Below are 24023 nucleotides of genomic sequence, written 5' to 3'. Positions count from 1 at the left end.
TTATTACATGTATAATGAAAGATGGAACAAGGAAAAAAAAAATCCTGAACTTGTATTAAAACAAAGTATAGAAAGTAAAACTGGCAGAGCTAGAAAGAAAAAATGGACAAATCCATAACTACAGTGAAAAATTTTAATATACATCCCAGAAATTGACAGATCAAGCAGTCCAACAGTTAATAAGAAAGTTAATGAGTAAGATTTGAACAGCATAATGAAGAAGCTCGAATTAAGGGACATAGAGCGTTCTGCGTTCTACAATTGAAGAATGCACATTCTTTTCAAGTACATGTCAAGCTTTTATAAAAACTGGATCTGTTAGAGTCTAATATTCAAGTCCTAAATATCAAAGAACCAATCTCTCACATGCCACACTCTTATACGCTATTAAATTAGAAATCAGTAAAATTATGGCCAATAATTAACACACATTATCAAATTAAAAGCAATTTAGTAACCATCTCATTTCCAGAAGGTCTTTAGTCTAAAACACAGTTCTTCCTGTACTTCCCTTCCCATAGTACCACTACTTTTAGTTTATGTCACCCAGAGGGGTGATTTCATTTGACTTTTGTTTTAAAGAAGTTAATTATTGGGGCTGGCCCGGTGGCCGAGCAGTTAAGTTTGCACGCTCGGCTTCAGCGGCCCAGGCTTTTGCCCGTTCGGACCCTGGACGCAGACATGGCACCACTTATCATGCCATGCCGAGGCAGCGTCCCATATGCCACAACTGGATGGACCCACAACTAAAAATATGCAACTATGTACCAGGGGTCTTTGGGGAGAAAAAGGAAAAAAATAAAATCTTTTAAAAAAAAAAAAGAAATTAATTATTAACTTCTTTTAGGGAAAGGGCTGTTTAACATCCATCTTTTTTTGGTTAATTCCCCTCATAAGTGGCACCCACCCATGCTTTATACATTGCTAGTAATCAGTACTGAATTATATGGGATCTCTTCCTTAAAATATCCCCAGGTTTTACTTAGTCAGATCAAGGAAACATTCACATTATTAAAACAGTGATTCTCAGGGTGTGGTCTGTGGATTTCCGTGGGATCCTGAGAGTCTTTCAGGCGGGTCCATGAGGTCAAAACTATTTTCATAATAGTAATACTTGATGTTATTGCTTTTCCCCACTGTGCTGACATTTGCACTGATGGTGCAAAAGCAAAGGTGGATCAAACTGGAGAGCCTTAACACAAATCAAAGCACGGGCCCCAAAGTGTACTAGGAGCCACTGTATTCTTCACCATCATGCACCCAGTCAAAAAAAGAGCCAGTTTCACTTAAGGCAGGCCTTGATAAAGCAGTAAAAATTACTAACTTCATTAAATCTAAACATTGAATACGTCTTTTTAAAAGTCTATGTGACAAAATAAGTATGCATAAAGCCACATTTGCTGTGTACCAAAGTACAATAGCTGTCTTGGGGGGAAAAGCAGTTGTGTCATTGTTTACGCTGTAAGGTGAACTGCAGCTTTTTTCACAGAACATCAAATTTTTACTTGAAAGAATGACTGATTAATAAACTATGATTATTCAAACATGAGTACTTGGCAGATATTTTTTTTTGAAAATGAACAAAGTAAGCCTGTCTCTTTAAGACAAACAACTGGCAATATTTGTACCGAATGATAAAATTTGATCTTGCAAGTGAAAATTAGAATTTTGGAAAAATTTTATCAGCAAGTGTGACTTTAACAGCTTCTCAATACTGAACGACTTTTCTGATGAGATCAGCGGTGATATTAACAAACGTGATTCTCAAATAAATGAACATTCGGAAGATCTGCAGAACTCAGTAAACCAACATTTTCCAAATGACTAAGGCATGATGTTACAAAATCACGCACGGAGCAGAGATCCATTCAAAGCACAAACAGACCATAGATGTTAATATCAGAGAGTAAAAAAGTTCACTATTATGGTTTCAGATTCCACACTGCAACTAACCTCAAAGAAACTATCACTTGATGAATTTTGCTTGCTGTGGTATCAAAGAAATATATCCACAATTATCTGAAAAGGCTCTTAAAATCCACCTCCCTTTTCCAGCTACATAACTGTGTGAGGGTCTATTTTCCTCATATACTTTAACCAAAACAACATATCTCAAAAGACTGAATACAGATGCAGATAGAAGAAACCAGTCACTCTCCCAACTCAATTTATTTTGAAAGTCATTCTTTATAAGAAATGTTATATGTTAACATATAAGGGCTTGTTATTACTAAATTAATACATCTCTTAAATTTCTCAGTTTTAATTTTTCATATGGTAAATATCAAACACACAACCCACCTAAACAAAAAGCTCTTTGGGATATAATTTCTAAGAGAGTAAAAGGAGCTCAGAGACCAAAACGTCTGAAACTCACTACACTAAACAAACGGCAGTGTTTTAGCTTTATTAAAGGATTCAATTCGGAGTCTGGCTAAATTTTTTGAAGCACAAGATCAAAAAAAATAAACTCAGGCTTTTACCACAGTTAAAATTAAGTACAAAATCACTCTCATAATAGTATGCCATTCAGTCTCTAAATTTTTGGGAAAAAACACGGACACGATATTTCACGGAACCTCCAGACTCGAGCGTTAGTTCTTAGGGATCTGTGCTTTACCTGTTACTGTATCAGCTGCATTGGTGTTGCTGCCACGCTGAATGAGTCTGGCTGCAAAGCTGTTTTCGTCAAATGAAGTTCCATTTACCACGGGGAGGTCTTCGAAGGGGTTTACGGACTGGTCGGAGGACACGGTGATGTACTGCACTGCAAGCCACAGGGCAGTGCTGCCCTCATGATCTTTCAGTTCTAAATCTAACCTGAAATAACAAAGCCACGTGAACTGCCAACAGTCTTCTTCAGACACTGTACTGCCAATACTCTCACTCGTTCTCTTTATACTTTTTGAATGACAACTTTTTGTTTTAATTTTACGTATTAAAATTTATAACACTAAAAGACATTTCGAAAGAATTATTTTTCCCTCACAAGCCCACCCTCACAACTGCTCTTTCATTTCTCCATGTATCCCTACGTACTGTTTACACTGCAGCAACTGATTGAACACGTATTCATTCCTGGCCGTGATGGACAAGTGTAAGGGAGTCCTGCAGGATGAAAAGGAAGAGGGGTCAATTCAGGACAGGCCCAGGCCGGTACGGCTCCTAGTGGGAGGCGACTAGAATCCTAGGCAGGATCACCATCCGCAAGAAACTCCACCCTTCTGCAACAGTGTCTTTTTCTACCCTGGCAAGCAGTTTTCCAAAACCATGACCACGTATTAAAGAATGAAGATGGATTTGCTTATATATAGTTACCATTTACTCAGTGGCCAAAAGGACAAGAATTGATAAAAGGAAGGGATATAAAATGCTCTCCAACCAAATTCTGACCCTTCCTGAGTGTGTATAAACTCATGTTTTTAAAACAGCAGTTTCTGCCATAGGTATGCATATTTTCCCTTACCTATCCTACACAATTCTGAAAAGAAATTTTTTTCTCCCCATAATTCTCTGCTATACTCAAACACCTTCAGGGTGGCAAGAGATAGGCAGTGATTAAAGTGGCATTTAACTGCTCTTCACTGCTTTTATTCAGCCTTTGAGTGCCGTGAAGGAGACTGCCACTGCAGAGCACGGGGACCCCAGCGGCATCTGTCTGAGAGGTACAGACTTCCAGAGTTTACTGCAGTTGGAGGAAAAAAATGAAAGAATCAACAGAAGAAAAAAAATGGATGCAATTAGGTAGGGAAATAAAGTAATTATCACATGATATTGAGAGTTCACGGAGATCCATCTTATTTAAGTAATTTATCCTTCACATAAATCTATTTTCCTATTCTGACAACTTCACAGAACTCTTTTCTTATTTTTTGAGAGGGTTTTCAAAGGTATAAAATACTGAGCTGCTTTGATGAAAAGTGGGTCCCGTTTGTTGGTGATTCAGGAGGCTTAACCCCCCTTCAGTGCTTCCCACGCTGCTGTCCCAAAGACAAGAAGCCCTTTCTTAGATTCTAAACCACAAGGAATCCTCAACTAAATATTTCTGGGAAAGGGCAAAAGGAACAGGACAGCTACTGTCAAATATGCAGAGGGCTGTGCTGTAGGAGACAGAAGGCTGTGCAGACAGAGTCGTCTGAAGTGGGAGTACTTACAAGAAGGTAGAATTGGGTTTAATACAGAGAATTTCCCAACAATAAGACCTCATGGAAATAGAACAGGTTGCCTTGAGATAGTGTAACCCTCTTCAAAGCATCCAAGCAACGCTAACAAAGCTGCTGGAAGAAGGTTCCCTGGGAAGAGTTGGACCAGATGACCACTCTGAAGATGCTTAAAAATCCAAGGACCTCAGTTACCCAGGATGGAAATAGTTTCTTCAAATGCTTCTGGCCTTAGCTGTGCCTCTCATTTGCATAACAAATCAATGTTTGTGTCTTCAATAAAACTCAGATTGAATAATGCTGAACTAAAAGACATGAAGAAGTCCCTGTCCACCAGTCACATGCCACTATAAAATAACATTCTGAGATTAGTGCTAAGAGCAGCCTATCTGTTCCCCAACTTACCTGCCCTTGTTGTCCTGCATGTTGGGGTTGGCACCAGCCTGCAGGAGGGCCTCTGCAATCTGTGCCATCTCAGACATCACATCTGCTGAGTGTTTCTTTGAACTGTACAATGCCACAAGGTGCAATGGTGTCTCCTGGGCACCCAATGTAGCAGCATTGACATGGGCCCCACTCTTAATGAGGAAAGTGGCAGCGAAGAGATCTCCTTGAAAAGAAACAATAGAAGAAATGGTCACATACGAGACCACCCAGGACAAGCTATTCTGGCCAATGCTTCCTCAAAAAGGCACCAGCAGGGGCCGGCCCCGTAGCCTAGTGGTTAAGTTCAGTGCGCTTCACTTCAGCAGCCCGGGTTTGTGGGTTCAGATCCCAGGAACAGACCTACACCACTCATCAGCCATGCTGTGGCAGTGACCCACATATAAAACAGAGGAAGACTGGCACAGATATTAGCTCAGGGCTAAACTTCCTCAGCAAAAAAAAAAGGCACCAGTAACTATAGACAAAGAAGAGAGACAACAGGCACGTCTAAAGTGGAACCTCTTGGGACACCTGTTAATGGAAATTCATCATCAAGATCATGAAGTTATAATTTAAATTGAAAATGGGCCTTTTCTGACAATCAACCCTCAAAAAGGGTTCCAAGATTCCTCCCCAACACAACTTATCTCCCTCTCTCATCTCCTGGCCACATCTGCACCTAAGCTACGCTTACCCCCAACCTGCTGTACTTGCAGACAGGTTCCTGTTCAGAGCAAGACCATGTCTAATTGATTTATTATCATTACAAAGATTCTCTGAGTTTCTCAATCTCATTACATACAAATATAACAGTCTTAAAAAGAAGTTTGTAATTGAGTATTTAATAAAGAATCTGTACACATTACCATTTACAGAAAATTCACATTAAATTAATTGGTTGTAAAAACAAAACTTCTTTCTGAGTCCCTTCCATTGCCTTAACTCTTGGAGCAGTACAGGCAGAAGAGTCTATCTAGGACTACTTACAAATACCAAATTAAGACTGAATAACTTACATAAAATCCCATAATTTCAACAGCTCAAACTACCATCTTTGACTATTCCATGTTCTGTATGAGGGAAAAAAAACTACCCTGACACCTTGACAAAAGGTCAAGAATTAACTTTTTGCAAAGATATTAAAGGTATACAATTCTGAAAATACTCTGTCAGATACAAGCAAAGAAAAGCTGACTCTAGATTGATTCTGTGAATATGTGGTTAAATTCAGAACCAAGCAACCTAACAGGTGGCAATTCCATGTTAAAAATACTATGGAAAACCAGTTAAAGTATATTTGTCAAGTTAACTTGGAGGATGATAGGGATTAAGCAATTAAGTTTGTTGTAAAATTACTTAAAATTCAATATTCCTTGGATTTAGTTCCATTTACAATTTAAAACATGCAAAAAAACTCACTATACATAAAATTAATGTTTCCTAAGAAAATAAGGCACAATAACAATGCATCACAAGATAATGAATTATTAACAAAGAAATCATCCAGTTATAAACGCACAACGCCTACTCTATAAGGCATTCCATCTAGTTGGGTGAAAGCAATTGTTTCTTTCAGTGGCCTCCAGGTGGCACCACTGAGCTCATGGCCTTTCAAATCAAATTTATCCTTTCCTGGTCAGTCCACATGTCTCATTTTGATAAGTGTGTCAAAGTACATATCTAAGTCTTCCCAAAAGCTCATCTGGGATTCAGAGGTACTTTCTGTAGATTCTGTCCCTTTCACCAAGATCTACGGAATGAATTTCTTGCAAATTACTTCCTTCTTCAGGTGGAAGATCCCAAAGATGCAGAGCAATCTCCCAGGTTGATTTGCTGGCCCCATGGTCCTTGACCCCACTTCTTAAATTTGCTGGAGGTCTTGGGATGAATTCCAGGCTGTTGAAGGTGCCGTGGAACTTCTTTACTACATCGATCATAAGCAACGGTGTTGTCTCTATAGCTGGTCTGTCTTTGTCTTTGCATCAGGACACTTTTGTCTATGTCTAATTCTGTTAGCATTGCAGATGCACAATCCTTTGAATCACAACTTCCAGATGATGGTTTTCTCTTACAAAGTCACTTATAAGTTTTCTTTTATATCTTGCAATAGCATTTCATCTTCTTCAACTATACTTCTGCAGTATAAACATCTAGAATTTCAGGAGTGATGGAGCTCTCAAGTCTGTTATCAGTACAGTCATGTGCCGCATAATGACGTTTTGTCAATGATGGACCACATATATGATGGTCGTCCCTTAAGATTAGTACCATATAGCCTAGGTATGTAGTGGGCTACACCATCTAGATTTAGGTAAGTACACTCTGTGATGTTTGCACGATGACGAAATCATCCAATGATGCCTTTCTTAGAATGTATTACTGTTGTTAAGCAACACATGAGAGTATTCCTATGCTCATTTTCATCTGAATATGTGGGTTTCCTCAGGTCTTCTGTGGACATGGAATTTCAAAATCACCTAGTTTTCAACAATTCCCACCTGCTCTAACTTTTGTCCAAGGGACTATCTTGCTAGAGAATGTGAGCTCTGGCATTAAGGTGGCTAGGCCACCACAGGCCCCTCAGATGTTGATTGGTCCATGTCTGATTTATTTTTGTATCCACCACTGTCTTCTACAAAATAGGCACCAGGGAAATGTTTGGGAAGGAAATGGATTCACTGGTCAAGGCTGTTAGGTTACACTTTAACTGGTTCTAATTCCAGTCAGTTAGAACTTTAGATAACTTAAGACTTCTCTGGCCCCTTCCGAAATATTTTCATTCTTCTGCCCCCAATCTTTTCTTAGGGGGTGGGGGAAGGTGCAATCTTTACACACATCATGTGCAAAGGATCAAAGCTTAGATTTCTTTACAATAGGATGTTGGATGAGCTCTGAAAGCAACAGGTAACATGCATACCAGGGGCCTAGGCTGCGTCAGGCCTTTGCTATCTGTATATACATACACATAGTAGGGTTCTCAGTAGAGCCTTAATGAGTAGTAGGAACAAACCCCACAGAGATTCAGTCTAGGAGAAAATATGGAAAAACAACACATTAGTAATAGAATAAGATATCCTAGAGAAAAGTCACTTACATTCTGGAAGTGGAAAGAAAATTTAGAATTATTAGGACAGAGTGCCTTAAAATGAAAACTCTGATATATAAGATACTGGGAGAGAGGTGGAATATGGTTTCATTACCCTTAAGCTTGGCATATATTCCACACTAAGAGATAAACAGATAGCAAAACAAGATAGGTCAATGAAAACTTATAATATAGTATACATGCGGAAGATAAACCGGGCAATACTGCACAGAGAAATAAGAGCACAGGAAAACCTACCAATGGCTGGATTCAGATGGAAGGAATAAAAAAATTTTCTATCTTAAGCCCTCTTAAAAGGATTATAGCTTTTAGATTAGATTTCCTTTATTAATACAAGCCAATTTTTTTTTACTTATACATACATACACATATGCACCTCACACAAAAAATTATTTAGGGGGGCTGGCCCCGTGGCCGAGTGGTTAAGTTCACGCGCTCCGCTGCAGGCGGCCCAGTGTTTCGTTGGTTCGAATCCTGGGCGCGGACATGGCACTGCTCATCAGACCACGCTGAGGCAGCGTCCCACATGCCACAACTAGAAGGACCCACAATGAAGAATATACAACTATGTACTGGGGGGCTTTGAGGAGAAAAAGGAAAAAATAAAATCTTAAAAAAAAAAAAAAATTAGGAATTATTGGAAATTGAAAATTGATAATGTTTTACATTAAAAGAAAGTCAGATGGGTACACAATCTAGAGGAATAAGATAACTGACATGAAAGGTGCTGAACAAAAGTGGGGAACAGAGGACACCAAGAGCACCACGTATAAAGTTTGTCATTAAGAAAATTTCTAATACATTTAGAAAGATTTCCACCAAAAACAGTTAAAAACTGGTGCTTAAAACTTTCAGTTACTTCATCACTTCATGCATTGAGACTGACAGGTAAATGAGGCATTACTATAATGACTTGTCCACATCAAAACATTCCTAACAAGAGAGGTGGTAAATGGCAGGGTGAGCTGACCCGGGATTCTCTCCCCTCCAAAATACAACAAAAGATTGGAAGAACTGAATTTCATAGAATAAACATAATGCCAGCTCGTTAGAGACCTACAATACCAAGAAGGTGGAGATCATAAACCTTGCTTACACCCTCGGAGGCGCTGGAATGGTAGGAGAGAACATTGCTCCCTCCCCTAGAGTCTGCGATCGCTGCGGCGCGGGTTGGGAAGGAGCGGGGGAGGGGACTGCGACCGGGGGATCTTCCAGGACTCCTGCCGCTGATTCAGGGGAGACCCGCTGAGGGGGGGGGGGGGGGAAGCTTCCGACCGTGGGGAGCCCATAAATCAAGGGCTTTGGGAGATCAGAGAACAGAACTGATCTGAACCCAGACCGGTGCATGTGAGCAACATCCCCCCCCCCCCCCCCCCCCCCCCCCCCCCCCCCCCCCCCCCCGCAAAGCCAGTGGGTGCAGCCATCTTGCCCCAAGGCGGAGAGCTCATAACACGCTGCTCTCGATCCCCATCTAGTGGCGACAGGCTGTAACTGCCACTGAATTCTACCACCATGAGAAAAAACCGCTCCTCTACCATCCAGCAATTTATAAAAGCCCCAGACCAGAAGGAAAACAATAAAAACATAGAATTAAGTCCTCAGGACTTGGAAGTAGGTAAACTAAGTGATAATGAGTTCAGAGCAGCTATAATCAAAAAACTCAATGAGGTAGAGAGAAAGATAGAGAAACAAGCCGAGTTCTGGAGTTACTTCACAAAAGAGATTGAAATTATAAAGAAGAGTCAAACAGAATGACTTGAGATGAAAAACACAATGGACCAGATAAAACAGAATACGGATTCCCTGAATGCCCGTGTAGACAACATAGAGGAGAAAATTAGCATAATCAAAGATAGACAGGCTGAATGGCACCAGACAGAGGAAGAAAGAGAACTAAGAATTTAAAAAAATGAGGAAAATCTCCGAGAGATAATGGATTCAATGAGGAGTAAGAACATAAGGATCATAGGAATTCCCGAGAATATGGAAAAGGAAAATGGAGCAGAAAGTGTGCTTAACGAAATTATTGAAGAGAACTTCCCAAATCTAGGGATCGACGGAGAAATGTGTGTAGAGGAGGGTTTTAGATCTCCTAGATTTGTCAATGTAAAAAGACCTACTGCAAGGCACATAGTAGTAAAGTTGGCAAAAAGGGAATATAAGGAAAGAATACTCAGGGAAGTAAGAAAAAAAAAGAGAATAACCTATAAAGGAGCCCCTATCAGACTGTCAGCGGATTTCTCTACAGAAACCCTACAAAGTAGGAGACAATGGAGTGACATATTCAAAGCTTTAAAGGATAAAAATCTTCAGCCAAGAATACTCTATCCAGCAAGAATTTCCTTCAGATATGAGGGAGAAATTAAATCTTTTCCAGACAAACAAAAGTTAAGGGAATTTGTAACCAAAAACCCTCCATTACAAGAAATCCTCAAGAAGGCTCTCATACCTGAAAAAAGAAAAAAGGGAGAAAGGGGACACAATCCACAGACTAGGGAGACCGATGGATAGAACCAGAACAGGATAGCAAATATTCAACTATAGCATTAGGGTAAAGGTAAGGAAACTACCAAAGCAAGGATGATCTTATCAGTCTAACTACAAATTAATAAGACGAGTTGGAATAAAAAATGAAAATAATTATTTAGGAGGGGAAGAGCAAAGGGTCTTAATCAGTATTGGTCAAGTAAGTAAGAGACCACCAGAGAATAGACTATATTATACACGAGATTCTAAATACAAACTTCAAGGTAGACACTAAAATAAAGTACAGAACAGGGTCACAAATCATAGATAAGGAAAAATCTAAGAAACCCAGCATAAGAAATCGCAGTATTAAATGGGTAGTCTAAAGCAAACAGGAAAAGAAATGCAGGAAAACAAGATAATGAGCGACAGATTAACAGCACTAAGTCCACATGCATCAATAATCACTCTCAATGTGAACGGATTGAACTCTCCAATAAAAAGACACAGAGTGGCAAAATGGATTAAAGAACACGATCCAACAATTTGTTGCCTCCAGGAAACACACCTCAGCCCCAAGGACAAACACAGACTCAGGGTGAAGGGGTGGAGGACAATACTTCAAGCAAATATCAAGGAAAAAAGGGCAGGTGTTGCAATTCTCATATCAGACCAAGTGGATTTCAAAATAAGACAGGTAAAGAGAGACACAGAGGGACAATATATAATGATCAAAGGGACACTTCATCAAGAAGAAATAAAGCTTATAAATATCTATGCACCCAACACAGGAGCACCAAGATTCATAAAGCAACTATTAACAGACCTAAAGGAAGATGTTAAAAACAACACAATAATAGTAGGGGATCTCAACACCCCACTCACATCAATGGACAGATCATCCAGACAGAAAATCAACAAGGAAATAGTGGAGCTGAATGAAAAACTAAAACAATTGGACTTAATAGACATATACAGATCACTTCACCCTGAAAGAGCTGAATACACATTCTTCTCAAGTGCACATGGAACATTCTCTAGGACAGACCATATGTTGGGAAACAAGGCAAGCCTCTACAAATTTTTAAAAATTGAAATAATAACAAGCATCTTCTCAGATCATAGTGCTATAAGGCTAGAAATTAATTACAAGAAAAAAGCTGAGAAAGGCACAAAGATGTGGAGACTAACCAACACACTACTGAACAAGCAATGGATCATTGAAGAAATTAAAGAAGAAATAAAAAAATACCTGGAAACAGGGGCTGGCCCCGTGGCCGAGTGGTTAAGTTCGCGCGCTCCGCTGCAGGCAGCCCAGTGTTTCGTTGGTTCGAATCCTGGGCGCGGACATGGCACTGCTCACCAGACCACGCTGAGGCAGCGTCCCACATGCCACAACTAGAAGAACCCACAACGAAGAATATACAACTATGTGCCGGGGGGCTTTGGGGAGAAAAAGGAAATAATAAAATCTTTAAAAAAAAAAAATACCTGGAAACAAATGAAAATGATAGCATGCCATACCAACTCATATGGGATACAGCAAAAGCTGTATTAAGAGGAAAATTCATCGCAATACAGGCACATCTTAACAAACAAGAAAAATCCCAAATAAGCAACCTTAAAGCACACCTAACTGAACTAGAGAAAAAAGAACAAATGAAGCCCAAAGTCAGCAGAAGGAGAGAAATAATAAAAATCAGAGCAGAAATAAATACTATTGAAACGAAAAAGGCAGTAGAAAGGATCAATGAGACAAAGAGCTGGTTCTTTGAGAAGATAAATAAAATTGACAAACCACTAGCCAGACTTACAAAGAAAAAAAGGGAGAAAGCTCAAATAAACAAAATCAGAAATGAGCGAGGAGAAATAACAACAGACTCTGCAGAAATACAACAGATTACAAGAGAATACTACAAAAAACTATATGCCAACAGAATGGATAACCTAGAGGAAATGGATAAATTCTTGGACTCCTACAATCTCCCAAAGCTCACTCAAGAAGAGGCAGACAATTTGAACAGACCAATCACAAGGAAAGAGATTGAAACAGCAATCAAAAACATCCCAAAGAATAAAACCCCAGGACCAGATGGCTTTCCTGGGGAATTCTACCAAACTTTCAGAGAGGATTTAATACCTATCCTTTTCAAGCTATTCCAAAAAATTAGGGAAGATGGAACACTTCCTAACACATTCTATGAGGCCAACATCACACTGATACCAAAACCTGACAAGGACACCACGAAAAAAGAGAACTACAGGCCAATATCACTGATGCACATAGATGCAAAAATTCTAAACAAAATTTTGGCAAACAGAATTCAGCAATTCATCAAAAGAATCATACATCAGGATCAGGTGGGATTCATACCAGGGACACAGGGATGGTTCAACATCCGCAAATCAATCAACGTGATACACCACATCAACAAACTGAGGAATAAAAACCACATGATCATCTCAATAGATGCAGAGAAGGCATTTGATAAGATCCAACAGCCATTTATGATAAAAACTCTGAACAAAATGGGCATAGAAGGAAACTACCACAACATAATAAAGGCCATATACGACAAACCCATAGCCAACATCATACTCAATGGGCAAAAACTGAACGCCATCCCCCTGAAAACAGGCACAAGACAAGGATGCCCTCTATCACCACTCTTATTTAACATAGTACTGGAGGTCCTGGCCAGAGCAATCAGGCAAGAAAAAGGAATAAAAGGAATCCAAATAGGGAGGGAAGAAGTGAAACTCTCGCTGTTTGCAGATGACATGATCTTATATACAGAAAACCCCAAAGAATCCATTGGAAAACTGTTAGAAGTAATCAACAACTACAGCAAAGTTGCAGGGTATAAAATCAATTTGCATAAATCTGTAGCATTTCTATACTCCAGTAATGAACCAACAGAAAAAGAACTCAAGAATACAATACCATTCACAATCACAACAAAAAGAATAAAATACCTTGGGGTAAATTTAACTAAGGAAGTGAAGGACCTATATAATGAAAATTACAAGGCCTTTCTGAGAGAATTGGATGACGACATAAGGAGATGGAAAGACATTCCATGTACATGGATTGGAAGAATAAACATAGTTAAAATGTCCGTTCTACCTAAAGCAATCTACAGATTCAACGCCATCCCAATCAGAATCCCAATGACATTCTTTACAGAATTAGAACAAAGAATCCTAAAATTCATATGGGGCAACAAAAGACCCCGAATTTCTAAAGCAATCCTGAGAAAAAAGAACAAAACGGGAGGCATCACAATCCCTGACTTCAAAACATACTACAAAGCTACAGTAATCAAAACAGCATGGTACTGGTACAAAAACAGGTGCACAGATCAATGGAACAGAATTAAAAGCCCAGAAATAAAACCACACATCTATGGACAGCTTATCTTTGACAAAGGAGCTGAGGGCATACAATGGAGAAAAGAAAGTCTTTTCAACAAATGGTGCTGGGAAAACTGGAAAGCCACATGTAAAAGAATGAAAATTGACCATTCTTTTTCACCATTCACAAAATAAACTCAAAATGGATCAAAGACCTAAAGGTGAGACCTGAAACCATAAGGCTTCTGGAAGAAAACGTAGGCAGTTCACTCTTTGACATCAGTATTAAAAGGATCTTTTCGGACACCATGCCTTCTCAGAGAAGGGAAACAATAGAAAGAATAAACAAATGGGACTTCATCAGATTAAAGAGCTTCTTCAAGGCAAATGAAAACAGGATTGAAACAAAAACACAACCCACTAACTGGGAAAAAATATTTGCAAGTCATATATCTGACAAAGGCTTAATATCCATAATATATAAAGAACTCTCGCAACTCAACAACAAAACATCAAACAACCCAATCAAAAAATGGGCTGGAGACATGAACAGATATTTCTCCAAAGAAGATATACTGATGGCCAATAGGCACATGAAAAGATGCTCATCATCGCTGATCATCAGGGAAATGCAAATCAAAACTACACTAAGATATCACCTTATACCCGTTAGAATGACAAAAATATCTAAAACTAATAGCAACAAATGTTGGAGAGGTTGTGGAGAAAAAGGACCCTCATACACTGCTGGTGGGAATGCAAACTGGTGCAGCCACTATGGAAAACAGTATGGAGATTCCTCAAAAAATTAAAAATAGAACTACCATACGATCCAGCCATCCCACTACTGGGTATTTATCCAAAGAGCTGGAAGTCAGCAATCCCAAAAGTCCTATGCACCCCAATGTTTACTGCAGCACTGTTTACAATAGCCAAGACGTGGAAGCAACCTAAGTGTCCAGCAACAGACGAATGGATAAAGAAGATGTGGTACATATACACAATGGAATACTACTCAGCTGCAAAACAGAACAAAATCATTCCATTTGCAATAACATAGATGGACCTTGAGAGAATTATGTTAAGTGAAATAAGCCAGCGAGAGAAGGATAATCTGTATATGACTCCACTCATATGAGGAATTTAAAATTATGGACTAAGAACAGTTTAGTGGATACCAGGGGAAAGGTGGGGTGGGGGGTGGGCACAAAGGGTGAAGTGGTGCACCTACAACATGACTGACAAACATTAATGTACAACTGAAATTTCACAAGATTGTAACCTATCAATAACTCAATAAAAAAAAAAATTCCTAACAAGATAGTGAACAGAAATAAAAAGGAACTCGAACAAGACAAGGGTGCCCACTCTCATCACTCTTACTCAAGATTGTACTGAAGGTTTTGGCCAGAGCAATTAGGCAAGAAAAAGGAATAAAAGGAATCTAAATAGGAAATGAAGAAGTGAAACTCTCACTGTTTGCAGACAACATGATCTTATATATAGAAAACCCTAAAGAATCCATCAGAAAACTATTAGAAATAATCAACAACTACAGTAAAAGTTGCAGGGTACAAAATCAACTTACAAAAATCAGTTGCATTTTTATACTCTAAGAACTAACAGAGAACTCAAGAATACAATCCCATTTACATTCGCAACAAAAATAATAAAATATCTACGAATAAATTTAACAAAGGAGGTGAAAAGATCTATACAATGAAAACTATAAGACATTATTGAACGAAATAGATGATAACATAAAGGAAAGATATTCCACGCACATGGATTGGAGGAATACACACAGCTAAAAAGTCCATACTGTCCAAAGCAATCTACATATTCCATGCAATCCCAATCAGAATCCCGATGACATTCTTCACGGAAATAGAACAAAGAATCCTAAAATTCATATGGGGCAACAGAAGATTCTGAATAGCTAAAGCAATCCTGAGAAAAAAGAACAAAGCTGGAGGCATCACAATCACTGACTTCAAAATATACTATAAAGCCATAGTGATCAAAACATCATGGTAATGGTACAAAAACAGACACACAGATCAATGGAACAGAAATGAAAGCCCAGAAATAAAACCACACATCTATGGACAGCTAATCTTTGACAAAGTGGCTAAGAACATACAATGGAGAAAAGACAGTCTCTTCAATAAATGGTGTTGGGAAAACTGGGCAGACACATGCAAAAGAATGAAAGTAGACCATTATCTTATGCCATACACAAAAATAAACTCAAAATGGATCAAAAGGTAAGACTTGAAACCATAAAACTTCTGGAAGATTATAGGTATTATAGGTACTACACTCTTTGACATTGATCTTAAAAGGATCTTTTCGAATGTCTGTCTTCTCAGACAAGGGAAATAAAAGAAAAAATAAACAAGTGGGAATCAGACTAAAGAGTTTCTGCAAGACAAAGGAAACCAGGATCAAAACAAATAGACAACCCACCAACTGGGAGAAAATATTTGCAAATCATATATCTGACAAGGGGTTAATCTCCATAATATATAAAGAACTCACACAACTAAACAACAACAAAAAACAAACAACCTGATCAAAAAATGGGGAGAGGATATGAACAGATATTTCCCCAAAGATGATATACAGATGACCAATAGGCACATGAAAAGATGTTCAACATCACTAATCGTCAGGGAAATGCAAATCAAAACTACACTAAGATATCACCTTAACACCTGTTAAAATGGCTATAATCACCAAGATAAAAAATAACAAATGTTGGAGAGGGTGTAGAGAAAAGGGAACCCTCATACAACTGCTGGTGGGAATGCAAACTGGTGCAGCCACTACGGAAAACAGTATGGAGATTCCTCAAAAAACTAAAAATAGAACTACCATATGATCCAGCTATCCCACTACTAGGTATCCATCCAAAGAACTTGAAATCAACGTTTCAAAGTGACTTATGCACCCCTATGTTCATTGCAGCATTATTCACAATAGCCAAGACATGGGAGCAACCCAAGTGCCCATCGACGAATAATTAGATAAAGAAGATGTGGTACATACATACAATGGAATAATATTCAGCCATTAAAAAAAAGGACAAAATTCACAACAACATGGATGGACCTGGAGGGTATTATGTTAAGTGAAATAAGCCAGACAGAGAAAGACAAACACCAGATGATTTCATTGTGGAAGATAAACATATGGACAAAGAGAACAGTTCAGTGGTTACCAGGGGAAAGAGGCTGGGTGGTAGGCACAGGGGGTGAAGGGCAGCACTCATATGGTGATGGATAAGTAATAATGTACAACTGAAATTTCACAATGATAAACTATTATGAACTCAATAAAATAAATTAATTAAATTAAAATTTAAAAAAAACCCACATACAATTTTTCTTTCAACATAGCTTCCTGACAGAAATTTATTCAGGGAACAGCCTGAATAACTTTCGTTATTTAACTAATACAAACTGTATCTCATGCTGCTCTAGCTGGTGGCTTTGTCTGCAAATCTACTACAAATGAATAGACAGGAGTATCCTATTTAAGAGACCCATTGACTGATGTTAATTATTAAGTAAAATAAGCACAAGAGGAACTAGATTTTTTTTAAAAGGAAGGATTCATCTTCTTGCCCAGATCAAGCTCATCAGAGGAGATGGCATCCCTCTGGTCACATGTATGTCTCCTGTGGACTCTCAGACACTGGCTGCCTGTTTCGTTCTTCATACAAACTGAATGGTATACTTGGTTCTTAGGAGGATCACTTACTATTTCATTTATGGATTCTAACCTGTCCAGAACCAGACCTAAATCTCAGATATTAAAGATGTTCACTCATCTTATAACAAAATTTAAGTAAGGTTAACAGGTAAATTTAAGTATATTACTCATTTTAATCATTTGGACAGGTCAACAGACTGACAGCTCAAGTTGAAGAAGGAAAAGTGAAAAAATTTCTACAGGAAATGGAGCTGGGTATGGCAATCCAAAACGGGAGCAAGGTAAGACCCACAGGCTGACCCTACCACATGGCAGCCATTGTGCTACGTATGCTACTAACTGTCTCTCACTCTCCCAACCACCAGTAAAGCAGAAATGAGTCCCGCTTTACAGACGAAGAAAAGGAGACTCAAGCGTGGTTAAGTGACTTGTCCAAGGCCACAGAGTGAGTGGATGAGCCAGGACTCAAACCCTGGTACACCCAAGCTCCAACGCCAGTGCTCTGTCTGCCACACCGCGCCACACTCTCCTAAGTTAGCAACGATCAAATTTATCACACCCACACTGTAATCCACAGGCTTGCAGACAACTGATAAATTCTGAGTGGAAGATTAAATTGTCTGAAAACAAGCATCAAAATGCATCACCAATTCTTGGCAATTCTCGTAGCTAAGCAATCACCAAAATATTTAATAACTCGTCAAACATGTTTTTTCATCACACATAAGAATTTAGCTCCCTAAGAGGAAAGAAACATAATTCTGAGATTGTTTTTTTAGTAACAAGTGTATTTGTTTCCAAAATAAACATCTCAGACACTAAACAGTATGGGAAAGAAGAATTCCCTATGTGGTGGAAACTCTCCCCACTGAACACCCCCCCAGCGCTGAGCACCGGATGGTGTTACACAGTGCAGAGCAGCGCCTGGGAAAAATGCATCTGCTCTTGACACTGACACACTCTAAGGATTTCCTTCCCAACGATGAACAAAATTTTCCTCTTCAGCAGCCAGCAAGCTTAACACTCTAACATGTGGCTCCAAGGGACATTTATATTCAAACCTATGCCCAAAAAGGGCAGAGCTACAGCTGCAACAGGACCATATTTGAAGTAACTACATTCCACCAATTAGGAACAACTTGTGATGCTAAAAGTACAACAGAGACAATAATAGTAAAATAATGCCTAATTGGAGGAGTAAATATACATGATTAAGATGTGGGGAAACCAATATATTGTTGCTGTTGCTGTTTTGCTGAGGAAGATTCACCCTGAGCTAACACGTGTTGCCAATTTTCCTCTTTAAAAAAATTTTAACAAATTTTTTATGTGAGCTGCCGCCACAGTATGGTCACTGACAGACAAGCAGTGTGGTTCCACGTCCAGGAACTGAACCAGGGCCACAGAAGCACAGCATGCCAAACTTTAATCACTAGCCCATCGGGGCTGGCCCTAATATATTCTGCTTATGATGTCGACATGTAAACAAAAAAGTAGTCATGGCTACGTATTTCAATCAAATCATCTATCCCTCTACAAAATAAGGCTTTCACTTTGAATACTAGGACTCTACACCTAACAGAGCTTCCCACTCTGTCTAAAAATGACTAATGCAAAGTAGAATCAGGCAGGATCCATTTGGGACTTAGGAATTAATAAGGCCATGGGAAAAAGAAAACAAAACAAAACTAGCACATTTTTCCCTTGAAGAGTTAATTCATTAAGATTAAAATGTTTTGATCTTAATTCTATCACTTCCATATTCTTCCCACTACTCATGGCAATATACTCAAAATATAGCTACAATTTCAAATAACTTTCCTGCAACAAAATGAAATTTTATCACTTTGCGATGACAGAAGGGAAGTCTAGTCTGTAAAACTGAAAAATCTGAAACCAAGAATATATCTAAACTTTCATGGTTTTGACACTTTCCCTCTCTTACAGTAACCAATACAAGTACAGTCTTTCTAACACAATTCCTGGAGAAAGCGATGTATTGAATAAGCAAACACATCAACTGTTTACAAGTAAAAGGTATTTCTTCTGAAAGTACCATCTTTCCAGCCCTTCTTCTGGGGGCCCTACTGACACTATGAAGAGCCTAACCAGCAAGGCATAGGCAATAGCTCTTCAGTCCTTCCTCTGACCCACTGATCACAAATTCTAAATCATGCAGCTTGTGAGTACAGATGCAAGAAGCCTTTGAGAATCTGTGGAACAGGGTCAGAGGGTTGTCAAAAATCACTTGGATAAAAGTAAAATTGCCCACAGAGAAAAATACCCACTTCTTCCTACCTCTCTGGATTCCTTTATGTAACAGGCTCCAGCCATTCTTGTCTACCATGTCCACATCAGCTTTGTGACTAACCAGCGTGGAGGCAATACTCTCTAGTCGGCGGGAAAGCGCGAGATCTAAAGCAAGATCTCCATTATGATCCACTTCATTCAGCTTCCCAGGGAGCTGCACAGATAAATTTGTAAATTAGCACCCGGCCAGTAGAGAATACAAGTGATTTTAATCTCTCCCATCTTGACTCTTAAATATCATCTCTTATAAAAATGTCAAATTTTAGCGCTCTAACACAGCTTACTCCCTAAATTCAACTCAATTCACAAACTTCCCTAAGGCCTTCTCAGGGCACATGCCTTTTGGGGAGCACAGAATTAATGGGGATCACAGAGCAGACCAAGCGCCATGGAAGACAATATAAGGACTAAAGGAGAAGGCAAACAGTGCTGTAGGAACACGAGTGCCAGCACAGAGGTTCAGAGAGCCTGATGGAAAACAGCTAACATTTTTACAAAAGACTGCAGCTTAGCTATCTAATTCCTCCCAGCAGTTTCATGTCTTCCCCACACAGTGGACACCCAAGATAAAACACACTACACTCCCATCTGGCAAGAGCAACTGGCTTTCTTCTAAAGCAACGTGGTAGAGAGAATAATAGCTCCCAAAGACGTCCATGTCCTAAACCCCGGAACCTGTGAGTATGTCACCTCACGTGATGAAAGGCACTTTGCAGATACTATTAAGGTTAAGGACCTTGAGGTGGGGACAGTGTCCTGGATTATCCAGGAGGGCCCAATCTATCTAATCACATAAGTCCCTAAAAGGGAAAGGGGGAAGTAGAAGAGTAGGTCAGAGAGATGTGACATGAGAAGGACCTGATTCACCACCATAGGCTTTGAAAATAGCGAGCGGGGGCCATGAGCTGGGGAACGTGGTGGTCTCTAGAAGCTGAAAATGGCCCTCCACGAACAGCCAGCAGGAAACAGGGACGTTGGTCCCATAACCACAAGGAACTGCATTCTACCAACAACCCACACGAGCGGGAAACGGATTCTCCCCTGGAGGCTCCAGAACGGAGCACAGCTGCCGACACCCTGGCTTTAGACGGACGATGTCTGTACCAGACCTTCAACCTACAAAACCGGAAGGTAATAAACTGATGTTGTTTTCAGCCACTATGTTTGTGGTCATTTCTCACAGCAGCAAAAGGAAACTACAACAGATTTTAGTACTGGAAATTGGGTAGTGCTGTAACAACAACCTAAACATGCAGACGTGGCTTTGGAATTGGGCAATGGGCAGAAGATGGAAGAATTCTGAGGAGCATGATAAAAAGACTCAGATTTCCTTGAACAAACTACTAGCAAAAATATATACATTAAAGATTATGCCAGTGATGGCTCAGGAAGAAGTGAGGAGCATTACAAATGAAGTATAGTTTTGGGAAAAGGTAAGAAAAATGGCAAAAACAGCTACAGTACCTGTGAATCCATTTCGATTAGATAAAGGAAGACCACATCTTCTCTCTCTACTTTGATAGCTTTATGTAATGGGTACTCAGTCTTGGATTTGATCATTTTGTACAACAACTGGGCACTCATGCTACTGAAGTCCTCCTTTCGTAAGTCATCCTAAGGATTAAAAAATAGTGAGAAGCAGAACGGATTCAACATAACAATAACAACAACTGACATCTACTAAGAAGCCCTTAGAATGTGTCTGGCCTTACTTTAAAGGGCTTAACGTTTCCCAACTCATTTAATTCTCAAGGAACCCCTAGGAGGTAGGTACTGCTATCACCCTCACTTTACAGACGAAGAAAGTAAAGCATCAAGAGGCTCAATCACTCGCCCAGGCTCACACAGTGAGTCAATGGCCGCGCCAGGATCTGGAGCCCAGAGGGGCCCCTCCCGAGCCTGCTGTCTTTCCCACAGCACTGCGGTGCCTCTCAGTGAGACGGCAAAGCACAAGCAACGCTGACGCCCACGAAGGATGCAGTCAGGAGGAGCCCTCCACAGGGGAGAGAATACAGTCTCCCCCACCCCACCCTACAAAGATGGCAATTACAGAACTAACCGGAACTTCCACAAACAATTCACTCCACCTAGTCACAGCTGGTCTCTACTATGGCAGATCCCTAAGTTTCTACTATTTTAGCAGAAAGGTTACCATTTCTGTTTCAAATTTTAAATCCAGTTCTCTTAGACACTTTTCCTCACAATGTTACTGAATACCAAACAATTTGCAGAAACTAGGTTATAAAACATAGCACTAGCCACGACTTTTTTAAAAATGCAAAACAGACAACCTATCAAAGAAATGCAAAAGCTGTTCTTTATGATGAAAGCTACCTAAGAAGGGCAAATCTACATTTAACAATGCTCTCTTCACGATGGAGAAAGCCAAGGAAAGCCCCAAAATGGCGCTGAACCTCCGGCCTGCTGCCCCGCCTTTTCCCAGCTCAGGCACAGCTGCAGCTTCTGCAGATGGAGGGTGAAGGCAGGTGTGCCCTCATTCCAAGCTTGTTTCTTGACCTGAGCTATCTTCTGCCCCTCTACTCTGAAATCAGAACTACGAGACTTCTATAGCCAAAAAGAATCTCACAGATCATCAGACACAACTACTTAGCCTTCAATTTTGTAATAAGAGGAGATTAGGTCTTTTGACTTGCAGTGAGGGTGCTTTGTCCACACGCCTCCATCTCTCACTCACCCAATGACTGGCAATAATCTCCGCACAGTAGTTCATCAGTGTGCTGGCGTTCAGCTCCTCTGCAGTCTGGTAGAAGCGAATACAGTTCCTGACGTTCACCAGAGACATAACACCCTTCTCACATCTACAAGAGAACGTTAATAATGAACAGTATTATTAGGACAAATACACTCATAAATGAGCAAACCAAATCATCTGTGTACTGGCTGGCTATGTCCAATAACACTAAAATGTAAGGTTAAGCAAAGAAGTTAAGAATAAATTATAGCTGAGCTACCATATTTTAAAAGTATTAGAATTTCATTATGATATTATATTGTTCATTCTGGTCAGAATCAAAATAACCTGTAAATAAACACGCTAAGCACAACCCCACAACTGCCTTAAAAGTAATCACATGAAACTCGCTGATCATATACACAGGAAATTATAAAATCAAACACACAATGGATCAAATCCAGAACTTTGGTATTTAATTGTATAGGACGTGTTTGTAGTTCCCACCTGCACAACTCCATTATGCAACCAGTGTGGCGTAGAAATAGCTTCAAACACAAGGCTCTATGTCTCAATACATTAACACCTCCTTAAAAGTCCTCCCGAAAGGTGAACTGGGTGGTATGTGATTATAACTCAATAAAGCTGTTTTTTCAAAAGCCCCCTTAAATACCCTACCATGTATAGAAACAACCGAGTTAAGAGAGTCAAACCATACTAGACCAAGACAGAGAAAAACTGGCTACACCAGATGTCCCACAAAGCTTGGTAACAACAACAATGGGACTCTCACAATCCTTAATAAGAAAGCACCAACCATGTCAGGCAAGAGAGGGCTGCACGCAGGCGAGGAGGCCTCTCTCCGGTAGCACAAAGCTGGCACACATCTTAGAGTAGAAGATGCAGCCCTGGCAGACAGACCCAGGCCTCTACCGCCCTAGAATCCCCGGGAACCCTAGTGAGCCTCCACGGACCAGGCCTGCGGGGAAGGAGGCCAGCGGCAGCTCCCTCCTCCCCCCTTACCTGCACATCTCCCTGCAAATCAAGTTCCCCTCCAAGCGCAGCACAGAGGTATTCCCTGACACCCCACCATTGCTTCCTCTGTCCCAGAGGCCCCACGAAAACCTTTTTCTGATAACATAGGGTGGAATGTAGTGATGAGAGCAAAATGAACTGTGAGGTAAGAAAACCTGAGCTGAGATCCACTGAATTTTACGGTCAAATTATATGCGCTCTCATGCCCGTATCTCCCCCTCTGTAAAATGAGGATAATACTCTATTTCAGAGGCTTAGAAGATCTGCGTGTGTCCTGCAAGATAAAGGAAAACTATATAAACTGCACAGCATGAGGTACACAACAGGTGTGCTCGTAAGTCTGAGTGAGGTCTTTCTCAAGGAATTTGCAGAATGTAATAACTAATATGAATGGGTTTTAGTACTACTATAAATAAGAATGACTGGCTAGCAGATAATTCCCAATTTTAACAGATGAAGTTTAGTTAACAGAAGCTGAAAAAACCATGGGAGTGGGAGATGGGGGGAGAAAGGAGGCGAGTCATGAGAAAGACCTAGGAAGAACGAGGAACAAACTTCCAAAACCCTGTGAGACCATTGGTTAGAAGCAAGAATAATCCTGGAGTCATCTGTCCAGCTAGCAGTAAATGTAGGCACCTATTTTATTACAAGACCTATGCTTAAGTGCTTTGTTTTTAAGTAACACAGCTGACTTGGTGGAAAGAAGCATCTCCCTCAGGGCACTTTTAACCATATTGTTAAAGATCTAAAGAAGTTA

At 39.9% G+C, this 24023-nt stretch overlaps 1 protein-coding gene across 3 annotated transcripts in view; it reads right to left on the bottom strand.

The window, feature by feature from the left end:
• Positions 1-24023, bottom strand: part of ANKFY1 (ankyrin repeat and FYVE domain containing 1) — an 89967-nt gene that overhangs the window by 24659 nt on the left and 41285 nt on the right. For all 3 annotated transcript variants that reach the window (XM_046674255.1, XM_046674257.1, XM_046674256.1), the window contains 6 exons: positions 22235-22358; positions 21004-21153; positions 19528-19693; positions 4566-4770; positions 3040-3108; positions 2621-2820 (listed from right to left, as the gene is read on the bottom strand). In XM_046674255.1, the coding sequence (XP_046530211.1) occupies positions 2621-2820; positions 3040-3108; positions 4566-4770; positions 19528-19693; positions 21004-21153; positions 22235-22358 (914 nt within the window). The remainder of the gene's footprint in view (positions 1-2620; positions 2821-3039; positions 3109-4565; positions 4771-19527; positions 19694-21003; positions 21154-22234; positions 22359-24023) is intronic.

This window comes from Equus quagga, chromosome 11 (assembly GCF_021613505.1).
Source record: "Equus quagga isolate Etosha38 chromosome 11, UCLA_HA_Equagga_1.0, whole genome shotgun sequence".
Classification (NCBI taxonomy): domain Eukaryota; kingdom Metazoa; phylum Chordata; class Mammalia; order Perissodactyla; family Equidae; genus Equus; species Equus quagga.
The sequence above is the reverse complement of the archived record's forward strand: the minus strand, read 5'-3'. Positions and strand labels throughout refer to the sequence as shown.